Source organism: Gopherus flavomarginatus, chromosome 2 (genome assembly GCF_025201925.1).
Source record: "Gopherus flavomarginatus isolate rGopFla2 chromosome 2, rGopFla2.mat.asm, whole genome shotgun sequence".
Taxonomy (NCBI): domain Eukaryota; kingdom Metazoa; phylum Chordata; order Testudines; family Testudinidae; genus Gopherus; species Gopherus flavomarginatus.
In genome coordinates this window covers 66,932,970-66,957,530 of record NC_066618.1, presented here as the reverse complement: position 1 = coordinate 66,957,530, position 24,561 = coordinate 66,932,970, and the positions used below count along the sequence as shown (strand labels likewise).

Genomic DNA, 24,561 nt, shown 5'->3' with positions numbered 1-24,561 from the left:
GTGTCAAACTTTTTATGTAAGCAGTATTTTTAAGGAAACACTAAATCTTAGACTAAACATATATTTTAACTAAGTTCTCATCCTGATTTTATTTATATACTACTATATTTATGTACCTTACTTTGTATTATATGAAGTCAAATCATTTTTTTTGCTATTCTTGTGAAAAATGATACATTTTTGCCTGAACAGAGGTGTTAAGTGCATCATAGAAATATCTGATGTGGTAATTCCTAATCACTGTTACTGCTCTGTTGCTTCCACAGAAGTGAGTTATAATGGCTGGTAGGATTTTTATTAAAGTCCTGATTCAACTACAGTTTTGAGAATGTTAAATGAGATCTTAATTCCTGGCTGTCTCAGACTGTCTACTTTGCTAAACTTCTGTCATAGATTGAGCTTTTGCATTGTCTTTCAGTAATTTAAAATACAAAATTCACAAATAGCAGATATAAATATTCATAGTCAAATAACATGCTATCAATATGCCTTCTTAAGGAGCTGAGCCTTCAGTTTTGATTGACTCTTGGAAGACTTTTGAGACAGTTGTGCTGAAACAAATCTTGCAATATCTCGATTTCTCAGGTCTTTTGATACCAGTTTTGGCATAGTATGAGTACTGCAATATTGATGTTGGTGGTTGATCTCCTCCTGGAAAAAGAGAGAACAGGGCTGAAATTCTGCACAGCCCAGAAAGCACGGGCAGGGGCCAGTTGTGAGAGGCAAAGATGGCTTTAAGTCATGTTTGTGTCTTTGAAATTTTAGACTACTCTACACCAGAGGTTCATGTGGCCACCCAGGTTCATATGGCCACCCAGGGCTTAATGTGCTGAATCTAAAGTACTGCAGAGCTAAATTTTGTTTAAATGAGCTTTACAGTTTCTTTAATATTGACTGCTTTGTCTTCTTCCAGGTTCTGTTATACAATGGGCAGCTTGATATCATAGTAGCAGCTCCACTGACGGAACGCTTTCTGCCTACTGTGCCATGGAGCAAGGTGGAAGAATACAAAAGTGCTGAAAGACTCATATGGAGGATCCATCCCCTTGACAAGGAGGTGGCTGGTTATGTGCGCCAAGCTGGTGAATTCTATCAGGTAAGGAAAGGAAGCTCTTGAGACATGGACTCTATATAAGCAGTTGTTGTCTATGCTGAGGATATTACCTTATATATTTAGGTTCCTTCAGGTCAGGTTGTAGAGTAGCCTGCTACTATAATGGATACCACCTGTGACTGACAGCCTCAGGAAGTACCAACAGCTTTGGATGAATGAGCATTTTAGGACGGTAGTGGCATTCCAGGTGGAGGAAATGTCACTGAAAGGTAGAAGGGTTAAACCACAGTTTAACCAATGGCAACCACAAACTGGTGGGAAAGCAATGGGAAACCACCCTCTGTACTTTTTACAATGGGAACTTCCCCATGGAAGAACAAAGTTAACATGATCCACGTGTGGCACTGGATGGTGAGACCACCCCACCCTATAGACCTGAAGGTGCAACAAATTATATGGGGGAGGAAGTTCCAGCCAGTAAGAGTAGTGGTTGCGGTTATAATGGTGCTGCACCAAATCCTTTGAGAAGTACGGTGCCTGATAATTGCACCAAGGAAAAGAATGATCTGAACCTTCATAAATGAATCATCACAGTAAGAACATGGAATGTGAGGAGTATGTGTGAAGGGAAGGTTGTCCTTGTGACCAACAAATTGGAAATAAGTAAGATCGATGTACATGGAATCTCAAAGCTGTGATGGAATGGTAGGGTTCGTTTCATGGAAATGGGTGGGTATGTGGTGTACTACTCAAGTATGTGGTGTACTGCTCAGGATTGTGTGTATCTTATCCAAGGAGAGATCAAAGTGTGTACTTGGATGTAATCCAATCAGAGATAGAATCATTACGATTCACTTCAAGTAAACCTAATTAATAAGTAGATCATACAGGTTTATGCCCCTGTGAAAGCAGCTCAAGCCACCACAGTTGAGTTCTATGAACAGTTTGAAGAAAGACTCATTAAAATGCCACACACAGACATCATCCTTGTAATTGGAGACCTGAACCTGAAAGTTGGAGCTGCAAGCACTCATAAACTAGTAATGGGGAACAATGGTCTGGATTTACAAAATGAGAGAAAAAGGTGTTTAGTTGAATTTTGCTGCTCTAATCATCTGGTCATTACAAACACAATCTTACCCAACATCTTAGATGTATATTTACATGGAGGTCATCTGACAGCATGTCCAATAACCAAATGGACTATGTAATGATACAGGGATACTGGAGATTGTATTCAATGAATAAACAGCAAAGAATCCTGTGGCACCTTATAGACTAACAGATGTTTTGGAGCATGAGCTTTCGTGGGTGAATACCCACTTCCTCAGATGAATAAACACTTTCTCAAGTGCAGACTGAAGGTTAGGTTATCAGCTATTATCCTGAAGCCCTGAAACCTAAAATTATAACTTAAAAAGATAAGATGTTTAGCAGGTCCACAATATCTGGACCTGTCCAAAATCAGCAAAAACAACATGACTTCTGTACAGATTAAGACTGAGTCATTTTCATAAGTGAAAGAGGAGAACAATGTGAATGAACTTTGGAATAAAATGAAAACTACAATGCTCAAAGCTACCAAAGCACACATTTTGAAAAGTCAGGGTTGGACTGCACCAGGGTTAACAGGGAAGGTGTTTTGAGCTGTCAAAAAAACAATGCAGAGTGAAAGACAGTAGCTTGGAGACTAAAGAATGTTGAAGAGAATACAAGACATTGAGCAGACAGATTCAAAAGCAGACTAGACAAGATGAATGAATGCATCAGGGCAAAATTCAAGGAACTTGAAATTATAGAGAGAATAATAATACAGAAGGTACATTCACAGTGGTCAGACTTCTTACTAAAAAAGTTTCCCCTGAAACCAAGCATAATAAAAGATTGTGAAGACAGAGTTCTTACTGAAGGTGATATCAAATGCAGATAGAGATTAGCACAATAATCTGCATGCCTCATCAGAGCCATTTATGGTACAGGATTACAGAAGAGAGTACAGAGCCATCTATACTGTAAGAGGAAATGGGGTATGCTGCTGTGAAAATGAAGCCTGGGAAAGCACTAGGGGTACATAAAGTACCAGGAGGATTGCTAAAAGTGATTGGTGACCATGGTATTGATCTCCTGGAAAATCTCCAGTGACATGTGGATGACTAGAAATTGGCCAGACCACTGGACAAAGGAAATATTTTTGCCCTTGTCAAACAAGTGTGTATAACAGAGTGCAACAATTATCATACCAGCTCCCTGATCTCGAATACAAATAAAATGCCACTCTACATAATCCAGGATTGAATGAAGCAGAACTACCACCACAACAAGCTGGTGTCGTAGACGGACAAGGCACATGTGATCAGATCGTAAATATCTGTCATATAGTTGAAAAATGCAGTGAGTATAATCACCCACTGATTGTGTTTCATTGACTACTTCCAAGTGTTTGACATGACCATCTGTAGAGGATACTGTCAGACATGCAGAGCATCTTATGAGTTCAATCTCTACTGTCAACAACAGACCATAGTGGAAACAGAAGTGAGTGACGGTGAGTGGTTTTTCGCTAGGTTTGAGACAAGTGTGCATTCTGTCCCCAAGTCTTTTCAACATTTATGGAAAATGTATTAAGATACAAGCCCTGGATTTCCATTAGTGGACACTTCTTAACCAACCTCACATATGCTGATGATATGACACTCTTTACTGCAACCGTCGATGCAATACAACAAATGCCGGAGTCTGTAAAAACTGTTACTGAGGAATGTGGACTATTCCTGAATGGCAAAAATGAAATGCATATACATTGACACAATCAGTAACAACAGAATGCAAGCAGACATCACGATTAACAGTTAAGCTGTAGCAGCAATAGGTGAATTTAGTTATCTGGGATCATACACATCAGACCAGAGTCTGCTGCAAAGAAATTGGAAGAAGACTTGTGATGTCTTGGTCAGCCATGGCCTCCTTTACAAAAGGGTGGAAAAAATGTGGCACCTCATGCCAGCAATGTCCCTCTGCCATGTACATTGGCCAAACCAGACAGTCTCTACATAAAAGAATAAATGGACACATATCAGACATCAGGAACGGTAACATACAAAAGCCCGTAGGAGAACACTTCAATCTCCCTGGACATTCACTAACAGATTTAAAAGTAGCCATCCTTCAATAAAAAAAACTTCAAAAACAGACTTCCAAGAGAAACTGCAGAGCTACAATTCATTTGCAAACTTAACACCATTAATTTGAGCTTGAATTGGGACTAGGAGTGGCTGGCTCACTACAAAAGCAATTTTCCCTCTCTTGATATTGACACCTCCTCATCAGTTATTGGGTCAGGTGACCCTTCAGGCCTGTGGTAGATAAGGAAGGGTATGTCTACACTGTAAAAAAAACACCTGTGGCTGGCTGCGTCAGCTGACTGGCTTGCAGGGCTCAGATGGTGGGACTATAAAATTACAGTGTAGATGTCCAGGCTCAGGCTCTGGGACCCCGTTAGGGGTGAGGATCCTATGCTTGGGCTTCAGCCTGAGCCTAGATGTCTATCCTGTAATTTTATGACCTTGCAAGACCAAGTCTGTGGGTACAAGCCAACTGTGGGTGTTTTATTGAAGTGCAGACATGCCTGGAGAGAAAAGATGCTGCAGGTGGGACGGCAGATGCATACAGACATTGCAGGGAGTAAGAGGGCTCCTCCAGGGCCCTGAGTCATAGAGGTAAAGACACTAGCAAGAAGGAGATCTGTGGAGAATGCAGAGAATGTCAAACTCCAAGCAAGAAACACTGGGAGAGTAGGAAGACAGGGCCCAGTTTGAAACTGTGGGAAGACTGGAGGTTTTGAAAGACTTTGTGCAGGATTTAATAAATTGATTGCCAGAAATGGGGTTTCTTTTGAATATCTAGATGGTGTGGGCTTTTTAATGGACCCTAAGCAGAAGAGGAAGCTAAAGCAGGACACTGCAGAGCTGCCTATAGCCAGCAGGGGGCACTCCAGCAAGGCACACTCTTATGCATGTTGAATTGTGTTAAGGAGACTTGCAGGTTTGCCCTGTATTCATGCTATCACTGTTCCACAAGTAACACTAGTGGCATTCTGGGAGATTTTGAAGGCCACAGATGCACTGTGGGACAGCAGTAGGAGGACCAGATGAACTGTTCAGCCAGTGTGTATGTACACTAGCACTGAACTACTTCAAAGTGAAACAGTTTTTAGCCCTGCTGAAGTTTAATCTATCCCAAATGGCATCTAACACATTTTAAAACTATTTGAATTGCTTTTGTGTGTGGATGCATTTTAGCTAGAACAAATGGTATTTGGCACAGTACACTTCTGTAGATTAGGCCTTAGAATGCCTTCTGTTCTCCTTTCTGTATTCTTTTTTGTATATGTGTCTGACTCTGTCCTCTGTGTGTTGCCAGGCTCCATGATACAAAGTATTTTTTCAGAAGGGCCAATGTATTGAAAGTCTCACCTAATTTAGACCATAATTAAAGAGAAAAGGACAGTTAAAGGTAGCTTATGCCAAAATCAAAAGCCTTCGGCAAACTTCAGCACATGATTTGCTCTTCCCATGAATATCAAATAAATCTAGGATTAAAAGATATTCTAACATTGCATACTATGCAGTGAAAGAAATGAGAATCACATGTGTTTGTGATAAGTAAGAGGTGTTTAACTCTGCATCCAGGTCTTTGCATTTTATATAGGTGATTTTAAAACTTTGGCAGAGATCTCTCCTGTTACTGATCAGCTATAAAATAGAATTGTTCTGCAGTAACAAAAGCATTCTCTGTGGAACTTGGAGCTGTAGACTCCTTACATATAACAAGCGTGTGGTAATGGAAAAAATGGACTATAATCATGATGGACTTTCTCTTTGGTATTAGTCGCATAAAACAGAAGCTGTGTCTCTGCCAAAAATGAAACCTTATTTTCTGCCAAGCTCTCTGATTCTTAACTTAACCTATAGCATGTTAAAAGCAACAAAGAGTCCTGTGGCACTTTATAGACTAACAGACGTATTGGAGCATAAGCTTTCGTGGGTGAATACCCACTTCGTCAGACGCATGACATTATGTTAGACTCCAGTGTGAATCCTTTCTGTTAATTAGAAGGGAGGAAAATGCACCAGTTTAACTAATTAAAAATATATCTAATTTAAACTAATGTAATCCCCTAATTTAAAGAGACCACTTTTAAGATTTACCAATTTAGCTTAAATATGTATAAGTCTAGGTGTTTGCACCATTTTAACTAGATTTTAAAATAGATCTAGTTAAACTGGTGCATTTTTTTTAGTATGGTCCTGGACAAGAAAAGGAGGGGATGAAGATCTAAAGACAATAGACTTTATAAATTAGCTTCACTCTTGTAGTTATCTCAAAGAAAACTTATGTAGGTTTCACCAAACACCAAAGCTTTAAATCAATGAAGATGTGAGATCAGCACATTGTGGTATGGTGTTTGGAGCAGAACAAATAACTTCCCTTAACATTCATATTGGGTGCTGGAACCCACTGATATGTGTAAGAATATGGATCTGATCACGTTTGATGAGTCAGCACACCTCTTAAGTGTACTTTTTTATAGTATTTTAAAGACTGACTATAGGAATCTCATGGAAATCCCAATCGAGGACATAGCAGAGATGGGGAATAGTTACAATTTTATCATATGCTGATGTGGTTCTAGATATAGATAAATGTAAAAATAAAATGGTTACAATGCTTTTAAAATCTAAATTTTAATAGCTTAACACAGAAGCAACATCCATGGTAAGGCCCTTTTTCAGTCTATGGGAATTATACAACTATACCTGGAAAATGTAATCCTAATTTCCTTCCAAATTCTAGTTCACTAAATTTAGCTGTTCTTAGCAAGAACAGATTTAAATCTACTAAACTGAAGAGCAAAAACTAAAAATGAGTTCCGCATGGGGAATCACGTCCTCGTGATTTCAGAGGATCTGTCCCATCATTTTAAAAAAAATTAAAAAGAGCTCTAGTGTAACCATTTGTAACAACTTCAGAGGGAACATCATTATCCAGATGGACAATTACATTCCAGCTTCTTGCCCTGTATCTCCATTGTCTAGGCAAAACTTCACAAATCCTTAGTGTATTTGCCAGTCATTTTTACTCACAGGTTAAAATGTGTATTGGCCAGAACTTGGATAAAATCCAAGCCAGTACCCTTGATTTTATCCAAGTCCTGCAGGAAAAATTATTTAATCAGAATAATTAAAAATGTAAGAGTTCTACAGACTGTTTGATATGACTTTGAAGTATTTGGCCTCAATTCAGCAAAGTAATTAAGTCTTACAACCCATTGTACTTGATCAACTCTTGCTTAAGCATGTTACTGAATCCAGGGTCCTTGTGAGGATTTGATAGATTGCTGTAGCTGTATTGTGGTTAAGTAATATCAGTAAACATGCAAAGAAAGAGAGGTTGTTTTTGATGGAAGAAAGAAACTGCTAAATAGATTTGGGATAATTATTCCCAAGAACAGCTAGTTCTCAGGAAGAAAAACTTGGTTTTGTTATGGTAATTGTTAAACTGCAAACAACACTTGATTCCTGCCATGAAGAGCAACTGAACTAGGTTCCTGATTAGAGCTAGGTCAAATTTTGGGGGACAAAACTCTTTTTGAGGAAAAAAATGTAGGTTCAGCAACACTGAAAGGTGTTGCAAATTCATGTCTGCTTTGCCTAATTGTTCATGTTGGGAGCAGTGGAAGAAAGCAAAATTCTAAAAAGTCAAAATGTTTTTTCTTACAACTTTTTTCAATGAAATATTTCAATATACTGTTCTAAATGACTTTTCATTTAGAAATTTCCTTCAGTTTTATTTTTAAAATGTTGAAAAATGTTAAACTTGAAATTGAAACAAACTGTTTTGTTCAACCCAAAATGGATGTATTGATTTTTTTTTTGATTTTTTTTAATTGCCAGTGAACCAAAAAAATCTGTTACTAGCATATCTGTGTTCCTGCTGTCAGACACAGGGACAACTCGTCATGGGGAAAAAACTGCAGAGAGGCTGGATTTAATATCTGTGTTGTGCAATCCCTTTGAACATTTGATGTTGATTCTTCTTAAATCTGTGCCCATGCACATATGTGATACATTGATGTATACATTTTTGGTACTGATTAGACTCTAGTTTTCAGTAACTTTTCTTTCAACTCGAATGTATAGCATACATTTATTTTATGAATCCACTACTGAGAAACTCTGTTATCTGTATTACAGAGTGAGATTAGACTGGCTCTAACTGAGCAATGTAATTCTTTGTTCAGGTAATACGATATACATTGAATCAGCAGTCCTAGAAAAATCATTCCTAAATTAAGAAACCGGTGAGATATAATACAAAATGGAGCACCTTAATCCTACCATCTCCTCCTTTTAACCAAATTTTAAAATATCACTAGTGGCCTATTCCAGTCTGTGAAATCTATTTCACAGCAGAAGTGACTCCCATATGATCAAAACAATAGTATTTGTCCTCTTAATGTAAAAATCAAATGTGACGAATGATTTGTAGCTCTATCTGTAGATTCACAGATTTTAAGACTAGAATAGAGTACTGTGATCTTCTAGTTTGACTTTCTACCATAGAACTTCCCTGAATTTAATTTCTGTTTGAACTAGACCATATTTTTAGGAAAACATCTAATCAATGCTGTCATAACATTTTTTCCCAGATCTGGACCTTAGCGTCCAAAATATGGGTGTTAGCATGAAAACCTCCAAGCTTAGTTACCAGCTTGGACCTGGTATTTGCTGCCACCAGCCAGGAATTATACAGTGCCTAGCTCACTGTGGTCTCCCCAAAACCTTCCCTGGGGGACCTCAAGGCTCAGATTCCTTGAGTCTCACAACAAAGGGGAATAAACCATTTCCCTTCCCCCTCCTCCCCTCCAGGTGTTCCATCCCTGGGTTCCTGGAGAGATATACAGAAGCAAGCTCCGTGAATCTAAACAAAGGGATTCTACCCTCCCTGTTTCAAGTCCTGGAAACACAAGTACCGAGAGAGCTAATCTCTCTTCCCCCTTACCCAGTGGGTATGCAAAGTCAGGCTTAGTAAATCTAACACAAAGAGATTTTCCCCCTGACTTCTTCCTCCCACCAATTCCCTGGTGAGCTGCAGACTCAATTCCCTGGAGTCCCCACTAAAGAAAAACTCCAACAGGTCTTAAAAAGAAAGATTTATATAAAAAGAATGAAAAAAGGACATAACAGGATCTCTGTATTAAGGTGACAATATACAGGGTCAGTTGCTTAAAGGAAAAAAATGAATAGACAGCCTTATCCAAAAAGAATACAATTTAAAACATTCCAGCAACTACACACATGTAAATACAAAAGAAAACAATATAAACCTATTGTCTTACTATCCTTGTACTTACAACTTGAAAACAGAAGATTAGAAAGGCAGGAGATAGAACAATCATTCTCAGAGCCAAGAGGGTCAGACCCAAGACAAAGAACAAAGAACTCACACCCAAAACTTCCCTCCACCCAGATTTGAAAAAGTCTTGTTTCCTGATTGGTCCTCTGGTCAGGTGTTTGGTTCCCTATGTTAACCCTTTACAGATAAAAGAACATTAACCCTTAGCTATCTGTTTATGACAAATGCAAATAAATCCAATCAAACATCCAGTACACTTCCATTGGGTCAGATTCTGCTTATCCACCTGCAACCCCAGATATTGCTGGATAGAAAATTGCCATTTTGTTGTGTATTGTGCTGTCACTAAAGACAATAATAGTCGAGGCTTCTTGGTCTATCCTAAAATTGAGTGTCACAACATTGTGCATTGTTCTTAACACCTTGTGAAGTGCAACACTATTAGTGCTGAATGAGTAATTTGCAGTGAACATGTTTTACTAATTAATTTAGTCTTTCTATTTGTGGAATCTATAAGCAAGTCGCAATGTCTTTTTCTCTTTTATTTTCCAAATTTTTCCTTCATTTCAGTTTTCACTGATTCTGAATATTCTATTTTAGCTGTTTCCTAGCTGCAGTTGGTCAGTTGGGTCACAGGATTTTGCAGTTTCTGTGTTGGTGAGCATGGAAGCAAGCAACTAAAATTAACTTCAAAGTTTGCATTCACAAATAACTATGCTGGTTGGCAGGATCACTGGAATGTTCATGGATTTAATGCAAAAAAGTGTGCACATTTTTTACATATATTTCAAAGTATCCCCCTCTCAACCTACTATCTACCTTAGACTGCAAGCAAGAAGAACGTCATCTTATGTTTGTAGAGCTCCTAGCACAATGAGGTCTGAATCTTGATTGGAGCTGCTGGGCACAGTTGTCTCAAAAATATTTTTGATGATAAAGTGGGTACGATTGTGGGTGAAATGAATTAATTTTAGAAATCAACCAGTATTTGTGTAAAATATATTATTTACCCAACTATAATTCATTGATAGACTGTCCTATGAATAGATTAAGCCTGCGCAGGATTTTTGTTAGCTATTTAATATTAATGGATTTAAATCACAAATACAGTTCTTGGTAACCCTCAATTTATTTAGTCCATGTCTACACTATAGACTTACAGCAGCACAGTTGTACTGCTGCAGCTGCTCCGCTGTAAGGTCTCCAGTATAGCTCCTTTACGGCAACGGAAGAACGCTCTTCCCTTGGCATAATTAAACTACTCCCAACGAGTGGCAGTAGCTATGTTGGTGGGAGAGCATCTCCCACTGACACAGCACTGTCCACACCAGCACTTCTCTCCGTCTGTCAGGGTGTGTGAGTGACCTATATTTTACTGACAAAAGTGCTAGTGTAGACATAGCCTTAGAAACTCCAGATTCCCATGATCATAAGCTCTATAATTAGGAAACCTTCTGCTCCTGGAACGTTGGTTTTACGGGAAAGCAAGCAATGCAGCTGATGACTAACCTATAAAATACAAGTGTAGCTACAACAAATAGCTTATGTAATAACATGTATAGTATGCGCTGTGCTTAGCACTTGTAGAGTAGAACTGCTGCAGTGACCCCTGCTTGGAGGAAGGATCAAACTAGCTAAGAAGACGTACGTGTGTGTGTGTGTGTGTGTGTGTGTGTGTGTGTGTGTGTGTGTGTGTGTGTCTTCTTTTTTTCACAGTTGAAGATAGCAGCAAGATTCAAATATAAATGGTATTTATATCAATAGCTACTGTCCATTAGTGCTGCCATAGAATAGACACTGCTTTTGAAACCATTGATCTTGAGGTATGGTGACTTTGGTTATCTGTCAGCCCTTATTGCCTTTACTTTGTTGATGTAAATCTGCTCCTTTTTTTTTGAGAGAGAGAGAGAGAGAGAGAGCGTGAGCAAGTTACTAACAGAGAGAGCATTTCTTCTTTCACAATTACACTTGCGGAAACACAGCAAACAAATATTGCTAGCTGTGTTTTATCTTGTATATCTGTGGATTTGTTGACAGCTAGGCTGAATGCTAGAGAATTATTTAGATCATTTTGCATCTTGCTTGCAACATCAGCTCTGATATGGGAAATGAACCTCTGGGTAGTGTGGCGTGAATAGCAAATTTTCTTTAATAGTCATTGAAGTTTTGTGTTACTTGGCCCTAAAATTGCAACCACTCCTGCAATATTCTTTTTAACAAATTCTCCATCATGGTATGAAAGTTTAGCACAAGCAATATTCCATGACACAACATAACTAGCTTCAGTTGTTGTGTCAGCTTCCTTACTGAATGCCGAAAATAGTGTCTGTTTACTGTTTAGGCGTAATTTTAATGTGGTTAACTTGTTTTTCCTTAATTCTGATTCAGGAGAGTAATTACATAAAAAGTTATTGTGATTCGTTTCGTATTGACATTTCGAGTTGCTCGTTTTGTAGTGAGTGAGCAGTGCATTGCGGATAAGGCACAGGGGTTTGCCACCTTTAGCCGTGAATGCAAAATCTTCCTCCTGTTCTGGCTTAAAACTTTGATTTTCTTCTTCGTACTTTGTGTTTCTTGCATTTGAAGATGTTATTGTCATCCACAAAATTAACGTAGGGTCACCACTTAAATCTAAAACTATTCGAATGTGATTTGCGAACAGTAATCACAGCCTGTATTCTGCGGAATGCAGGGAGATCGCAAACTCATGAGGTCTGCACAGCACAATGGCTGAATACAGAATGATGCAATTTCCTGATGTAATGTGCATGTGCAAGCTTCTTTTTATTAGTCTTATTCTCACACTGTCAGGTTCACCAGGGCTTAAATTCTCTTGAAATATTTTCTGGAGCTCCCCAAATCCTTCCCCATTCTCTGCCTACCAGACTGGCGGGTGTAGGAGAAGCTTGCAGCTTCTGCCCTGCAGTGGAGTGGTGGGGCTAGGAGCTTCTGCCGTATGGGGAGAGGGTCTCGGGGCTTCTGCCCTGTGGGAAGGGAGCACTGGGTCTAAAGCCTCAAGATTCCTTTCCTGCAGGGGAGAAGCCCCTAGACCCATCACCCCACTGTAGGGCAGTAGCCCCAAGCTCTACCCCCACGCCTCACCCCCATCTGGTAGTCAGAGAATGGGAAGGCATGGGAGGGGGGTGGCTCTGTGATTTTTAAACTATAAAAGAGCTGCAGTTTGGCCACACCTGCAATATAGGTTCTGTCTTAGATACTGATAACACATGCTGCTTCTGCGGTACAATCCAGCCAGGGAAAAATAAATCCCACATAAAGAATCCAGCTGGTCTCCTGCGTGACACTGCAGAGCATTACCAAAAAGCCACAGGGCTTCTTGAAAAACCAACTATTAGCCAACTGTGCTGACTTGCTAGAGATCTAAAAGCAAGAAAAGATTTGGCTTTCTGTGCTTGGTGCTTCCTGCAGATTACCCACCCAATTATGTCTAGGGCTGTTCACATCTGTTTTGTAGTAGTCCCTCACTGGCTTAATTGTACATGCTTATTGATATCCTAGACTAAGCCACAAAGAACCACTTGTCTAAATTTAACTAGCTACTAGCCAGCAAAGAAAGTAGCAAGGAATAAAATGGAGCAAAAACAATTGGGGCATTTTAACACAGGAGTCTCTGGAGGACAGAGTTTTTATTTCTGTATCACGGCGATAACCAGGATACTAATTTTGTCACTACAGATGTTGGTAAACTCTGGGAAACAAATCAAAGGGTAACTCATTTCCTTTTAACTTCTTTCAAAACAATTCTGCCGTCTTCACTCTCCCTGAGCCCTGGAATTACTTCCAGTGGTGACTGTAAGGACGACTGTGGAAATGTCTCTCTCCCCTGTCCCCAAAAAAGTTACAAGGTTCAGCCAGTGATTCCTTGACTTCTGGAAGCCACTGTCAAAGTTAGAATCAGGACTCACAATTTGTCAGACCACTCTGTTTATTAGCGCAGCGCTCCGCCAATAACATTCAGAATATGTGAGTGGCCATGCAAGACCCAAACAGTCTTATTTATACAGATAAAAGAGCGGGAATTAGACAAAGGGACAAAGAAAGCAAAACAGGAAAATTCACCTGGGGCACAGCATGCATATCCTATTTCCTTACTAACTGTTATCGATTTAAGGCTAATACTTCACCAATTGCCCTTAAACGGTGCAATTGTTCTATGTTAATGTCTGTATTCCTGACACCTGGTTGTAACATTCCAACATCTTTGCTTAAAGATACAGACAACATTTCTTTAATCCTTTCTATTTTCACAATATAATTCATTCTACTTTCACAATCCCTCCTTTTGGTCAAGCGCACGCCATGACCAACAATTACTGGGTTCCACAAATTAACCGTTCCTTATCTCTTAGTTCATCAGCGATATTCAAAATCATCATATTAGCACTCTCTTTTGGGGCAGCCATCTGGGTGACACAATTCTAGATACAACAGGAGATTAACTGAAAGCATACAAAAATCACTAAGATTCCAAACAGGATAGTTAGGGCTCCCTGAAACAACCAGTTTCCTATGCCAGAGAAATTGAACAGGTTACTTAGCCACTTGCATAAAGAACTCAGCTCTTCATTAGGAAGATATGCGATTTGTTCTAAGTGGCTATAGCGATCTATTACCTCATTGGTATTGTATAAACATACAACATTGTTTTCCAGTGAGAGCACAGGTCCCTCCTTTGGCCGTCAGCACTATGTTCAATGCCTGATGGTTCTGGAGGGCCACCTGTCCGATCGCCCCTGTTTCTTTGGCCAGGGCTCTTAAACTTTCTCTGGTTTTATTTGCCATTATTTAACTACTTAGGAGCCTTTTTTTTTGCCTGGTGTATTGCTCCCCCAAGTGGGATAAAGGAACTGCCAATAGCCTCTTCCAGGTGTCATGACTGTTCCATATTGTGTTAAACGGACAAGGTCCTCCAGTGAGGTCTGGGGAACTGAGTGGGATAGCCAGGACAGGAACACCAGTTTGAGAGTGGGCTGGGATGTGGCTGCAGACCCAGCATTTAGAAATAATAAGGGTCTGAGCTATCCACACTTGCTGCTGGATAAAAGAATTGTCCTTGTGGATTCCCCAGACCTTAAGATACCAGCAGCCGAAGAACAGGCACCACCAGAGGCGCATGTTGGAGGCAGGGCCCTTCTGGTTCTGACAACCTCAACTGAGGGAACTGCAGTCACAGTTTTATGTCCACCAGACAGCAGGCGCTAAGCTCACTGCTGCTTCTTCTTGGGCCTTGCTTTATGTAGTCATCTGCTTCTGGCAACCCTTACGAGAGCGTAGATTGTAAGTTATTGCAGGCTGTTCCTCTACGTCTTCTTCTGGAGTAAAAAAAAATTGACTCTGCGTGGTCCTGGGGTGGTGGTTGGTTCACTGGGAGTGGTGCATTCTTACACCGCGAAGCATGTATCCACTCTGAGATGCCAGACAGTTTAACAGCTGTCCCTTGACTCTGGCTGTAACAATGGCCTTCACACCTTGTCTTTTCCTGATGCATACATTCCTCATTCACACAAACAGATTGAGAATACAAACAGTAGTATTTTATATAGAACAAAAAAAGGCATTGCAAATTAAACCTTGCTAAGTTTTACAATTGATAACTAAGACAATTTACATTGAGACCCAGGCCTTCAATGTTTCTCTAATTTACTTAACACAGACACAATAGAGAATCCTGTCTCTTACTATTTTAAATACTATTTTAAATTTTAAAACAAAGAGTTAGAGGGGCCCCAATTTGTAATGCATATGGGAAAACAGAATCTTGTAGTCCCAGGGGGTCAGTTCTTTCTGCTATTTAAAAAAAAGTGGCTAGCGGGATGAAATCAATTATACTTTAGTTCTTATGGGACATTATAAAATCCTGCTCCTACATATCCCCCTTTTGACACTAAGATTATTAATCGCCAGTGTCACTTCTTATTTAGTCCACATAATAGAAAATACTGGGAGGTGATTTGGGCCTGTGGCTTTAGCTTTACATACATTTGTTTTATCCACCAGCACATTTTAAACATTTCAATTAAACACATACAATTTAAAACCAAAAACAATTAGGGGTAGTAACATTAGTATGCCAGTAGTTGTGGGAGACCATCCAGAAAATATGTTATACCAATGGTAAGCTGTTATGCTTTTCTGCAGTGACAATTTTTAACATATCCCCATTTGCGTGTATAATATGAATAGTCCAGTTTTCCACATTGTTTTATTTATTTATTTATTTAGGACCCATGTCACCTTTTTACCTTTTAACAGATGATTGGTAATTGTTTGCCATTCAATGCCAAGATTGATAGAGAACTCAGGTAAATCAGTGCTTACAGTAAGCTGAGACTCTGTTGTTGTTGTTGTTGTTGTGGCAAATAGTAAATGTGATTATTGGTAAACACAGTACTTACATTACATTTACATTTGTCTTCTGGTGGGTTGCTAACACTTTTTAAACACTTTTCCCCAAGAATTAACACATACACATAGTCCATTATACAGTACTTTGGATTATCTGAAAGACAAAAAGAACAGTTTTCTACCCCTTTTGGGGTGGCATTGATTATTGCTTAAAGATTCCATTCTTTTACAAATACCCTTCCTGACTGCAGGCAAAACAGAGGAATTACCCCATATTTTCCTGTGGTTTTTTTTTTTAGGCAGGCCAGGTTTTAATGGCTTCTACATTTTAAGGGTTATGCAAAAATTATTCCACCGTTTAGTTATTAAATTCATGAGGTGGTGTACCTTCAGTTTTGCCTTTTATATAGCAGACCAAGTTTGTAATGTTTTTCCTGCTGTGTTAAGCTTTAAGTTTATTCACAGGTAATAGCTGAGAAGCATCATTACCATATTACTTTAAAGGATTTTTCCAAAAATCATACACACTACAAGTTGTTACAGGGGTACTCACTAACATTAAAGTTATTTTAATGTTTAATATTAACAGTAACATTAGCATCAAATCTATTAAAGGTATCTTGTTATACCATGCCTTTTATGTAAGCAGTTTGTTTGCTGACCAGGTATGTTCTTTATTTGCAGCTTCGTTTGTGCTGGCAGTTCTCACCTTTCTTTATCAGTTAGGTAATTTGCATCAACACAGGCTAGGCTTTTGGATTCAAAGCCATCAGCAGAGCTCAGAGACTCTGTCTTAACACACAGGGATCTGAAAAAGAAAACACAGCCTATTGCGGCTCTTTTTGGAGCCCTAATAGGATTTTAATTTAGCAGCATGTTTCATTTGCTTTTTTTTTTTACATCCCTTTCTACAATATACGCTGCACATGTCCTACGGAAAATGCACATTCTTTCTATACTATAACTTTTCAAAAACATTAGCCATATTAATTTTTACATAAGGTATAACTGTTTGTTTTGTTTTTACAGAGTTTTCATGTACTTTTATTAAAGTGACAGTCTGATTACACAGAGTCATTTTAAGGCTCAGTGTTTTTAACATTGCTTCTTTTTGTTTTGTGCACCTCACCTCTGCTGTTGCTTCAGAGGGTCACTGTTAATTTCTTATTCTGTCATTACAGCTCTTATCTGCTATTGTTACAAAAAAAAAAAAAACAAACCAAACAAACAAAAAGACTCCAGAATCTCTACCTATTCTCCTGATTCTGACTGCCCTATTGCAGCCATGACTTGGTCTTTATTTCAAAACATTTTAATTTTTGTAAAGAATCAAGTTACCCCTTAAGGGTTAAATGCTAAAGCCCAAAGCCAAACAACACTAATTACCTGTGTCTTGCAAACAGGTCTGTCAGTTTTGCAACTTTGAATTAAAGAGTCAAATGAATTTTTAGTGGCATTAAAAACAAAATCAATTTATCTTACACTAGTGGCATTAAAAACAAAATCAAAATCAATTTATCTTACACCTACAAAACAGTAGTTTTACAAACCAGATGTGTTGGTTTAGTTTCTTAGAACTTTACATATTTTCACAGACAAATAGATACATACACATTTTCTTTTCCTTAACATTTTTTTTTTACACTGCTTTGTTTTTGCATAGCTGTATATATATATATATATATGGATTATTTACAGGCACTCTTCTGGAAAAGGGCCCATTTTCCCTTCAGAATGGCTGCAAAGAAATCAAGAATTCTCTCTCTTTAACATGGTCCTTTTTAACATTTTCCACAAAATTTAACTGCTTAATTCTCTCCAGCCTCTATAGAGTCAATTTTTACTCTCTTTCCTTAAATCACTTGTTTATGTCCCAAAATGACACCTTTATCACCTCAGATTTCATCATTTTAAGTATTGTTCCAGGGATTTATGCCTGCACTTACTGCCTTTTTTTTTTTTTTTTTACTTCTGACACTATGCCCTTAGGGCTTCCAACCTGTTTTTCAGTTTCTTTATCTGTTGCTTGCCTGCTTGTCTGGGCCCGATCCTGCTTTTTTTTTCATTGAACCATTTGTGAGTGATATTGTGGTCATTTCACAATTTTGAAAGAAATGCTCAAGGAAAGGGACCAGGAAGGGTGGGGGCTAGTTGAGGAGCTCCCCCCGCCCCCAGCCTTGCTGAATTGGTAGTGGGACACTATAAAGAATCAGTTTCTGAGGCAGATAAAGGGGAACAGAACAAGGGACTTTTTGTCCTTTTTACAATGAGATGGGAGTATTAAGGGGTTTGGATCGATCCGGGGTTTGGAGAACGGGGTAAAGGGGAGCGCTCGGTCTAGTGGTGGGAGAGGAGGCTTTTAATAAAGCTTTTAACTTATTATTTGAATAAGTGAGAGAGGCCAGTTTTCATTTTGTCCACCTATGATTTGCCTCTTGCCACCACTGCATGAAACGATTAACCTCTCCTTTAGCAAATTTAGTTTTAGGTTGGCCGAGTTTGTCCTTTAAGACGTCCACTCAGTCTTTGTTCCAAGATTTTAACAGTGGCCACTGAGTTTTGGGATCCCCCTGAGTTAGCCTAGACCATTTTCCCAGAAATTTACAGGAGTCTGGACCCTTTTTACAGGAGTCTGGACCCATCCTAAATACATAAAATGAGCCGGCGTTCATTTAGGGAACTGTCCCGACTTAGACGTCTGTTTACCAATACAGGAGGACTTCACACACCAATCACACAAGAAGGAAATTCAGGTTCCTCAGAGCGATGCCTGCTGCAACACACAAAAGGAGCCCACAGGCTACTGCCTCAATTGCCCTTGCTTTCACACCAGGGGTTTTACCCAAAGTGCGGTGCGGCTGCAATTGTGCAGATTCCACTCACTCAGACCGCGGGGACAGGAACCCCTTGGTCAGCCGATCCCCAGACAGAGACGGCACCCAGACTCAAACACTCCACAAGAGGACAGATAGACACAGAGACAGGACAGTCCTCAGTCCGGACAAAATACAGAAATAATTACCTGACCAGATTCCTGATGTCAGATCCCGGGATCCCTACCAGAACAGAGTGGGAACCAACAGGTTCGATGGCGTAGACCTCACTGTGGCTGTGCGCCTTTCCGCTCTAGTGGGGGACCGCTTGGGCCAAACGCCCAGGTGCCGGCTGCCACGGTCATCCCACAAAAACAGTCAGGAATCACACAGCCCCAGTGAAGACGGTTGCCATCTCGGTGGAACCTCCAAATTGTCAAAGTTAGAATCAGGACTCACAATTTGTCAGACCACTCTGTTTATTAGCGCAGCGCTCCGCCAATAACATTCAGAATATGTGAGTGGCCATGCAAGACCCAAACAGTCTTATTTATACAGATAAAAGAGCGGGAATTAGACAAAGGGACAAAGAAAGCAAAACAGGAAAATTCACCTGGGGCACAGCATGCATATCCTATTTCCTTACTAACTGTTATCGATTTAAGGCTAATACTTCACCAATTGCCCTTAAACGGTGCAATTGTTCTATGTTAATGTCTGTATTCCTGACACCTGGTTGTAACATTCCAACATCTTTGCTTAAAGATACAGACAACATTTCTTTAATCCTTTCTATTTTCACAATATAATTCATTCTACTTTCACACCACTAACCCAAGGGACTGTGATGCGGTACCCATTCCTTAGCTGAGCAAAGTACACTAGTTGGCTCCTTCCTTGTACCCCCAATCCCCACCCTCATGTCCCTCCCATGAGGTCTGCTCTGTAACCCCCAACAAATCAAATGCACCAACCTTTACTAGAACAAGGTTTTGCTGTAGGTACTGAAAAGGTCCAGCCAGAGAAGAGTAACTAAGATTGTCAGATCTGGTGGGGTGCTGATATGGAGCGACTGAAAGCTTCATCAGAGGGGACTTCACCAAAGTATTGGAGATGAGAGTAGATAGGAAGAAGATCAGTCTCTCATTTTATATTGTCCCATTTATAAAAAAACAAAGGGTCACTTTTAATGGAAAGTAAATATAAAGGAAGAAGGAACACCAGTTCACTCAGCAGAAAGTCAGCCTTTGGAATTCACTATGGCAGGTCAAATGTTGTAGCTGGATTTAAAGAGAATCTGAACAATTTGATGACCAATGCTTGTACTTATATGTGCTAAGTTGGGTGTATGTGTACTGCAGGTACAACTGTTTGCGTCTATATTGCCTCTCCACTCAAGGATCTTAAGATATCCCTATACACCAGGGGTAGGCAAGCTATGGCACGCATGCCGAAGGCGGCATGCGAGCTGATTTTCAGTGGCACTCAGGTCCAGGGGCTTCTGCATTTTAATTTAATTTTAAATGAAGTTTCTTAACCATTTTAAAAACCTTATTTACTTTACATACAACAATAGTTTAGTTATATATTATAGACATAGATAGAGACCTTCTTAAAACGTTCAAATGTATTAATGGCACGCAAAATCTTAAACCGGAGTGAATAAATGAAGATTTGGCACATCACTTCTGAAAGGTTGCCGACCCCTGCTATACACAATCTCATAGTGTGATTGTAGCTCGACTAGATGTATCTGAGGCTAGTTTTAATCTAGCAGTGAGTAATGAAGCCAAAGCAGTGCACACATCAACATGGACTATACAAACCCACCCAGAGCCCAGGGTAATTCAGCATGGGCTAGCTCCAGCTTTGCTGCTCCAATATCCAAGCTAGATCGATTCAAGCTAGCTCGGGTATGTCTACTCAAGCTGCAGTTATACCCTATGATAGCAGTATAGATGTAAAATGTCATGATTCAGGTTATCTGTTAATTGAGTCACCCACGTACAGTAGAGGAATAAAACTACAACTGAGTGAGGATTTTTTTTTTAAATCACTACTTCTAACAAACGTAAACAGAACAAATTGCATGTGTACTAGTAATATGGTTAAACAAACTCGAGTCCAGCCTCACTTGAAGAGTAACTTCCTTCATGCTTGAGAGGTCAGCCTCACTGGAATTCCTGAACGTCCGCATACAGACAGTGTAGTGACATCCTACAGCCACTGTCCTCCTTTCTAATAACACCAAGGTCAAAAAGGAAGTTTGGGTCACAGTAAATGTAAGCAGAGATCCTGCATCCTACTGTTACTTTTGTTCCTTGCAAGAGTGTCAGAGTTGAAGCCTGTGAACTCTGCTGGTTTACTTTCCCCAACAGTGTTTATCTCTTAAAAGCAGAGTAGGGGGGAGGGGAGATGCAGCTGTTTACTCTTTTTACTGAACCAGCTCTTGTTTTGAGATTTAAGATTTTGCAGTTCTTCGTTTAAGACAGAAATCTGGAACAACATTGCAGGCCTCCATGACACTGCTAGCAGCTTCTAGTCATGGTCGTGATTGGATTAGGGAATGGAGGGCTATCTAGAATACAGCATTGGCAGCTCTTGGGATTTAAACTATCCCAAAGCCAAAGTATAATGAATGTGGTGGTTGACTGGTGTGATTTAGTTCCATTAACATTGTCTTATAATGTATATCCTAAAGAATTTGGCATAGCTGGTGGTCCCTACTTGGGTAAGACCCAGGACTGGTTTAGCATGAAGACTGAACTCTCTCTCATGACCCTGTGGAAGTCTGGTCTTTCCTGGTCAGGGTTGAGGAGCAGTGACAGAATAATATGCTTAAATGTGTATTTCTGCCTTTTCTTCCTGTCCGGTGTGAATGTCAGAATTCCTAGAAACTGGAAGTTTTCCAGTACTTATATCACATCTTCTCATAATAAATAAATAAATGCAAAACTAAATCTGTTCCTATATAAAGTAGAATCCTTGCCTAAAAATATCAGATACAAGGAAATAATTGCACTAGCTTAACTGCATAGGCCAAACAGATCAATATCCACTTTTTTGTTTTTTAAAAAGCTGAACTATTAAGAGTTAAAGCTGAAACTCTAGATTGATAGAGGCTTTACTTCCCCTTGTGCACTGAAGAATTGCAGCACATATGGTATCGAATGAAGTGTCAGAGTTCTGAGACTGCAGCACGATAGAGTGGTTTAAAGATGAGCTATCATTCCAGGCTTTAAAAGTGAGACATTTGATATGTTTTTAACTTAGTGGGTTCTGCTTTCCTTGTAGAGTGCAACAGTAAAAGTGACTGATCATAAAGACAACTTTTCTCACTGCTTTGTAGAAAGCTGCAGAATCTTTCAGTCCACATTTGGTATTTAGTGATGCATTTAATTATGTTGCAACTGTGTGCAGTCTTGCACTGAGCTAACCTTACTTAATGCTTCATAATTGTTGCTGTGCCTTTACTAGCTGTTGTGTTTAATGTATATTACGAAATTGTAGTGGGGCTGTTATGGTTTAATTTGTAAAAATTGAAAACAAATGAATGGTTGGTACATGTTTGAGGTAAATGTAAAACTTTCAAAAGCCCCTTACTCTGGTTTTCAAAAGTAATTTAGATACTTAGCAGCCTAAGTCACTAGGCAGTTTTTTGAATATCTTACCCACAGTGGCTGCTTCAAAAACCACTATGGGCAAATCACTGAAATTCAGAAGCTTCAGGCCAAGCCACCTTGTGCTTTACTCCAGTAAGAGCTTTCAGATGAAGCAGGGACACATGCTTCTTATCCTGAAAGGGTGGAGGGGGGGGACTGTATGGGCCAAAATTGTATTTGGATCATTACCTTCTGCCTATGTCTGAAACTACAAAGGGATTTTTGTCAAATGGGGAGGGTGTTATTCTTCACTTCTTGTTGAGTTGATCTTTAGGGTAGCAAAGTGCTATTAAGCTGTTGCTGTATTTCAGTGGCAGATCCCTGTGTAGTTGATAAACTGGCTTCTAAAGTGCACTAGGGTCCTTTGGGGATAAAGGGAATATGAATGTAATTGTTAATGAACATTTAATATGCATATTTATTCAAACCATATGTCCTGGTTCTATGAAGCCATACTGCAAATTTCTATACCTAAATGGATGATGATCTTGAAAGGGAAGGGCTTAATAGATTTACTGACAGATCTTTTAACTCTAGACAGACTAGTGGTGCAGTGGAGGTGTTGAGGGCACAATGGAACGTATATGAGACTGTGATTTTTAGCTGTTAAATATTCTGTTGAGATGTAGTCTAGATAACAGCTGCTGGTTGCCAAACGTTTTAAATTCAGCAGCTGTATTTTCTCATGCAAATAACTCGTTTAGGTGTCCTTGGTCCAGCTATATGTCTGCACAGAAGTCATTTTGTCAGATAATGGCCAAGACTTAACCCTGATTACTACTTTCTGTTTGACTACTATAGACTGGGATTGTGGGCGCCAGTAAAAGATCTTCTTTGGAATAACTTCAAGATGTTATCAAAGGGTTGTTTACTTTTAGCATTTCGTAAAGGAGGGGCTGAGGGAGAGAAGAAATACTCCATGAACTAGAACAAGCTTCATACACTGAAAAAGGAATGTCTTAAAATTTGAACACAGGAAAATTGGGAATGCATTATAACATAAGATGCTTTTGAAAAACAGAATCATATAAACAGTTTCACACTTCAATTATATGAGAATAATTCAATTCAGAGTAAAGTAACACATGCGTTCCCTTCTGAATTTCAGCAAAAACTGGAATACACAAGAGGGGAAAGATGTCTAATGAGAAGTCAAAAAGTAGAGGACTATAAACTAACGTGAAAATAATCTATCATCATCTGTTTGGTTGAAATGAATTATTCTAATATTGCACCTATTATTTCAAGACTCGAAGTTTCCTAATAAATTCAGATTCCAAAATTAGATCATACAATGTAGACTTGTGCTGTTATTTTAAACATTTGCTGGTAGAATGAATATTTGACTAGTCAATTTAAATCACAGACAATGTGGTGGTGATGCTGCTGCTAGTTTGCCTGTGGAGACTCAAAGCATCCAAATCAAAGCATAATGTAATGGTATCCATGATAGGCCTGTCTAAATATCAAAGATTACCAATTAGACTTAGTTATTTGATCCTATTATTAACTGGTCTAAGATGACATGACTTTGACTTTGGATATGTGTGTTTATATTTTACTGACTAGAGTGAAAGAGTCATCCTTCTGACTCAACGTGCACACTAAGATCTCCGTATATGAGAGAACCCAGTTTTAATTAATTATTGCTGGCAAAATTGACTTTTGTTGCTCAGGATTTAGTATTAATCTGTTCTTTCTTTGCACCCTGAAGGTAATTGTTCGAGGTGGAGGACATATTTTACCTTATGACCAACCTGAAAGATCATTGGACATGATGGACAGATTTATCTCTGGAGAAGGATGGAAGACAAATGGATTCTAAAATAAAACTTAAAATGCAATGTATATGTACTACCTTGCCAAATGCTTCAGAAATAATTTGAATGTACTATATTGAAAATATTGCCTTATGGAAAAATCATGAAATTGAGAATAAGAGTAATAAAATGGATATAAATGTTCCTTGTTCTTGGTCTGCCGTGTTGAAAATTTTCCATTGGTAAAATACTCTGAGAGAACAACATGGATCTAACTTTCTGAAGTCACTTAAGCTTCCCTCTCCCTTTCCCCTTCCTCCTCACCCAGAAAATCCTTAGAATTTGGGGAAATGTTAGTAACTTAATCCCTCGACTAGTGAAATTACCAGATTTTTAATGTATTCTGTTAGAGGTGGGGGGCCTCAGGGGATGGGGAGAAGAGGCATGAGGGAGGAGCTTGGAGAGGGGGCAAAGAGGCATGAGCAGCAGGA

At 39.2% G+C, this 24,561-nt stretch overlaps 1 protein-coding gene across 4 annotated transcripts in view; it reads left to right on the top strand.

Moving 5' to 3' along the window:
• The window catches only part of CPVL (carboxypeptidase vitellogenic like), a 105,678-nt gene extending 81,403 nt beyond the window's left edge, over positions 1–24,275 (top strand). For 3 of the 4 annotated variants that reach the window (XM_050938666.1, XM_050938665.1, XM_050938664.1), the window contains 2 exons: positions 914–1,096; positions 24,025–24,275. In XM_050938666.1, the coding sequence (XP_050794623.1) occupies positions 914–1,096; positions 24,025–24,135 (294 nt within the window). In that variant the 3' untranslated portion in view covers positions 24,136–24,275. Of the gene's footprint in view, positions 1–913; positions 1,097–24,024 lie in introns of those variants that run through there. The other variant, XM_050938667.1, reaches the window with a different exon arrangement.
• The last annotated feature ends 286 nt before the right edge of the window (positions 24,276–24,561 follow it).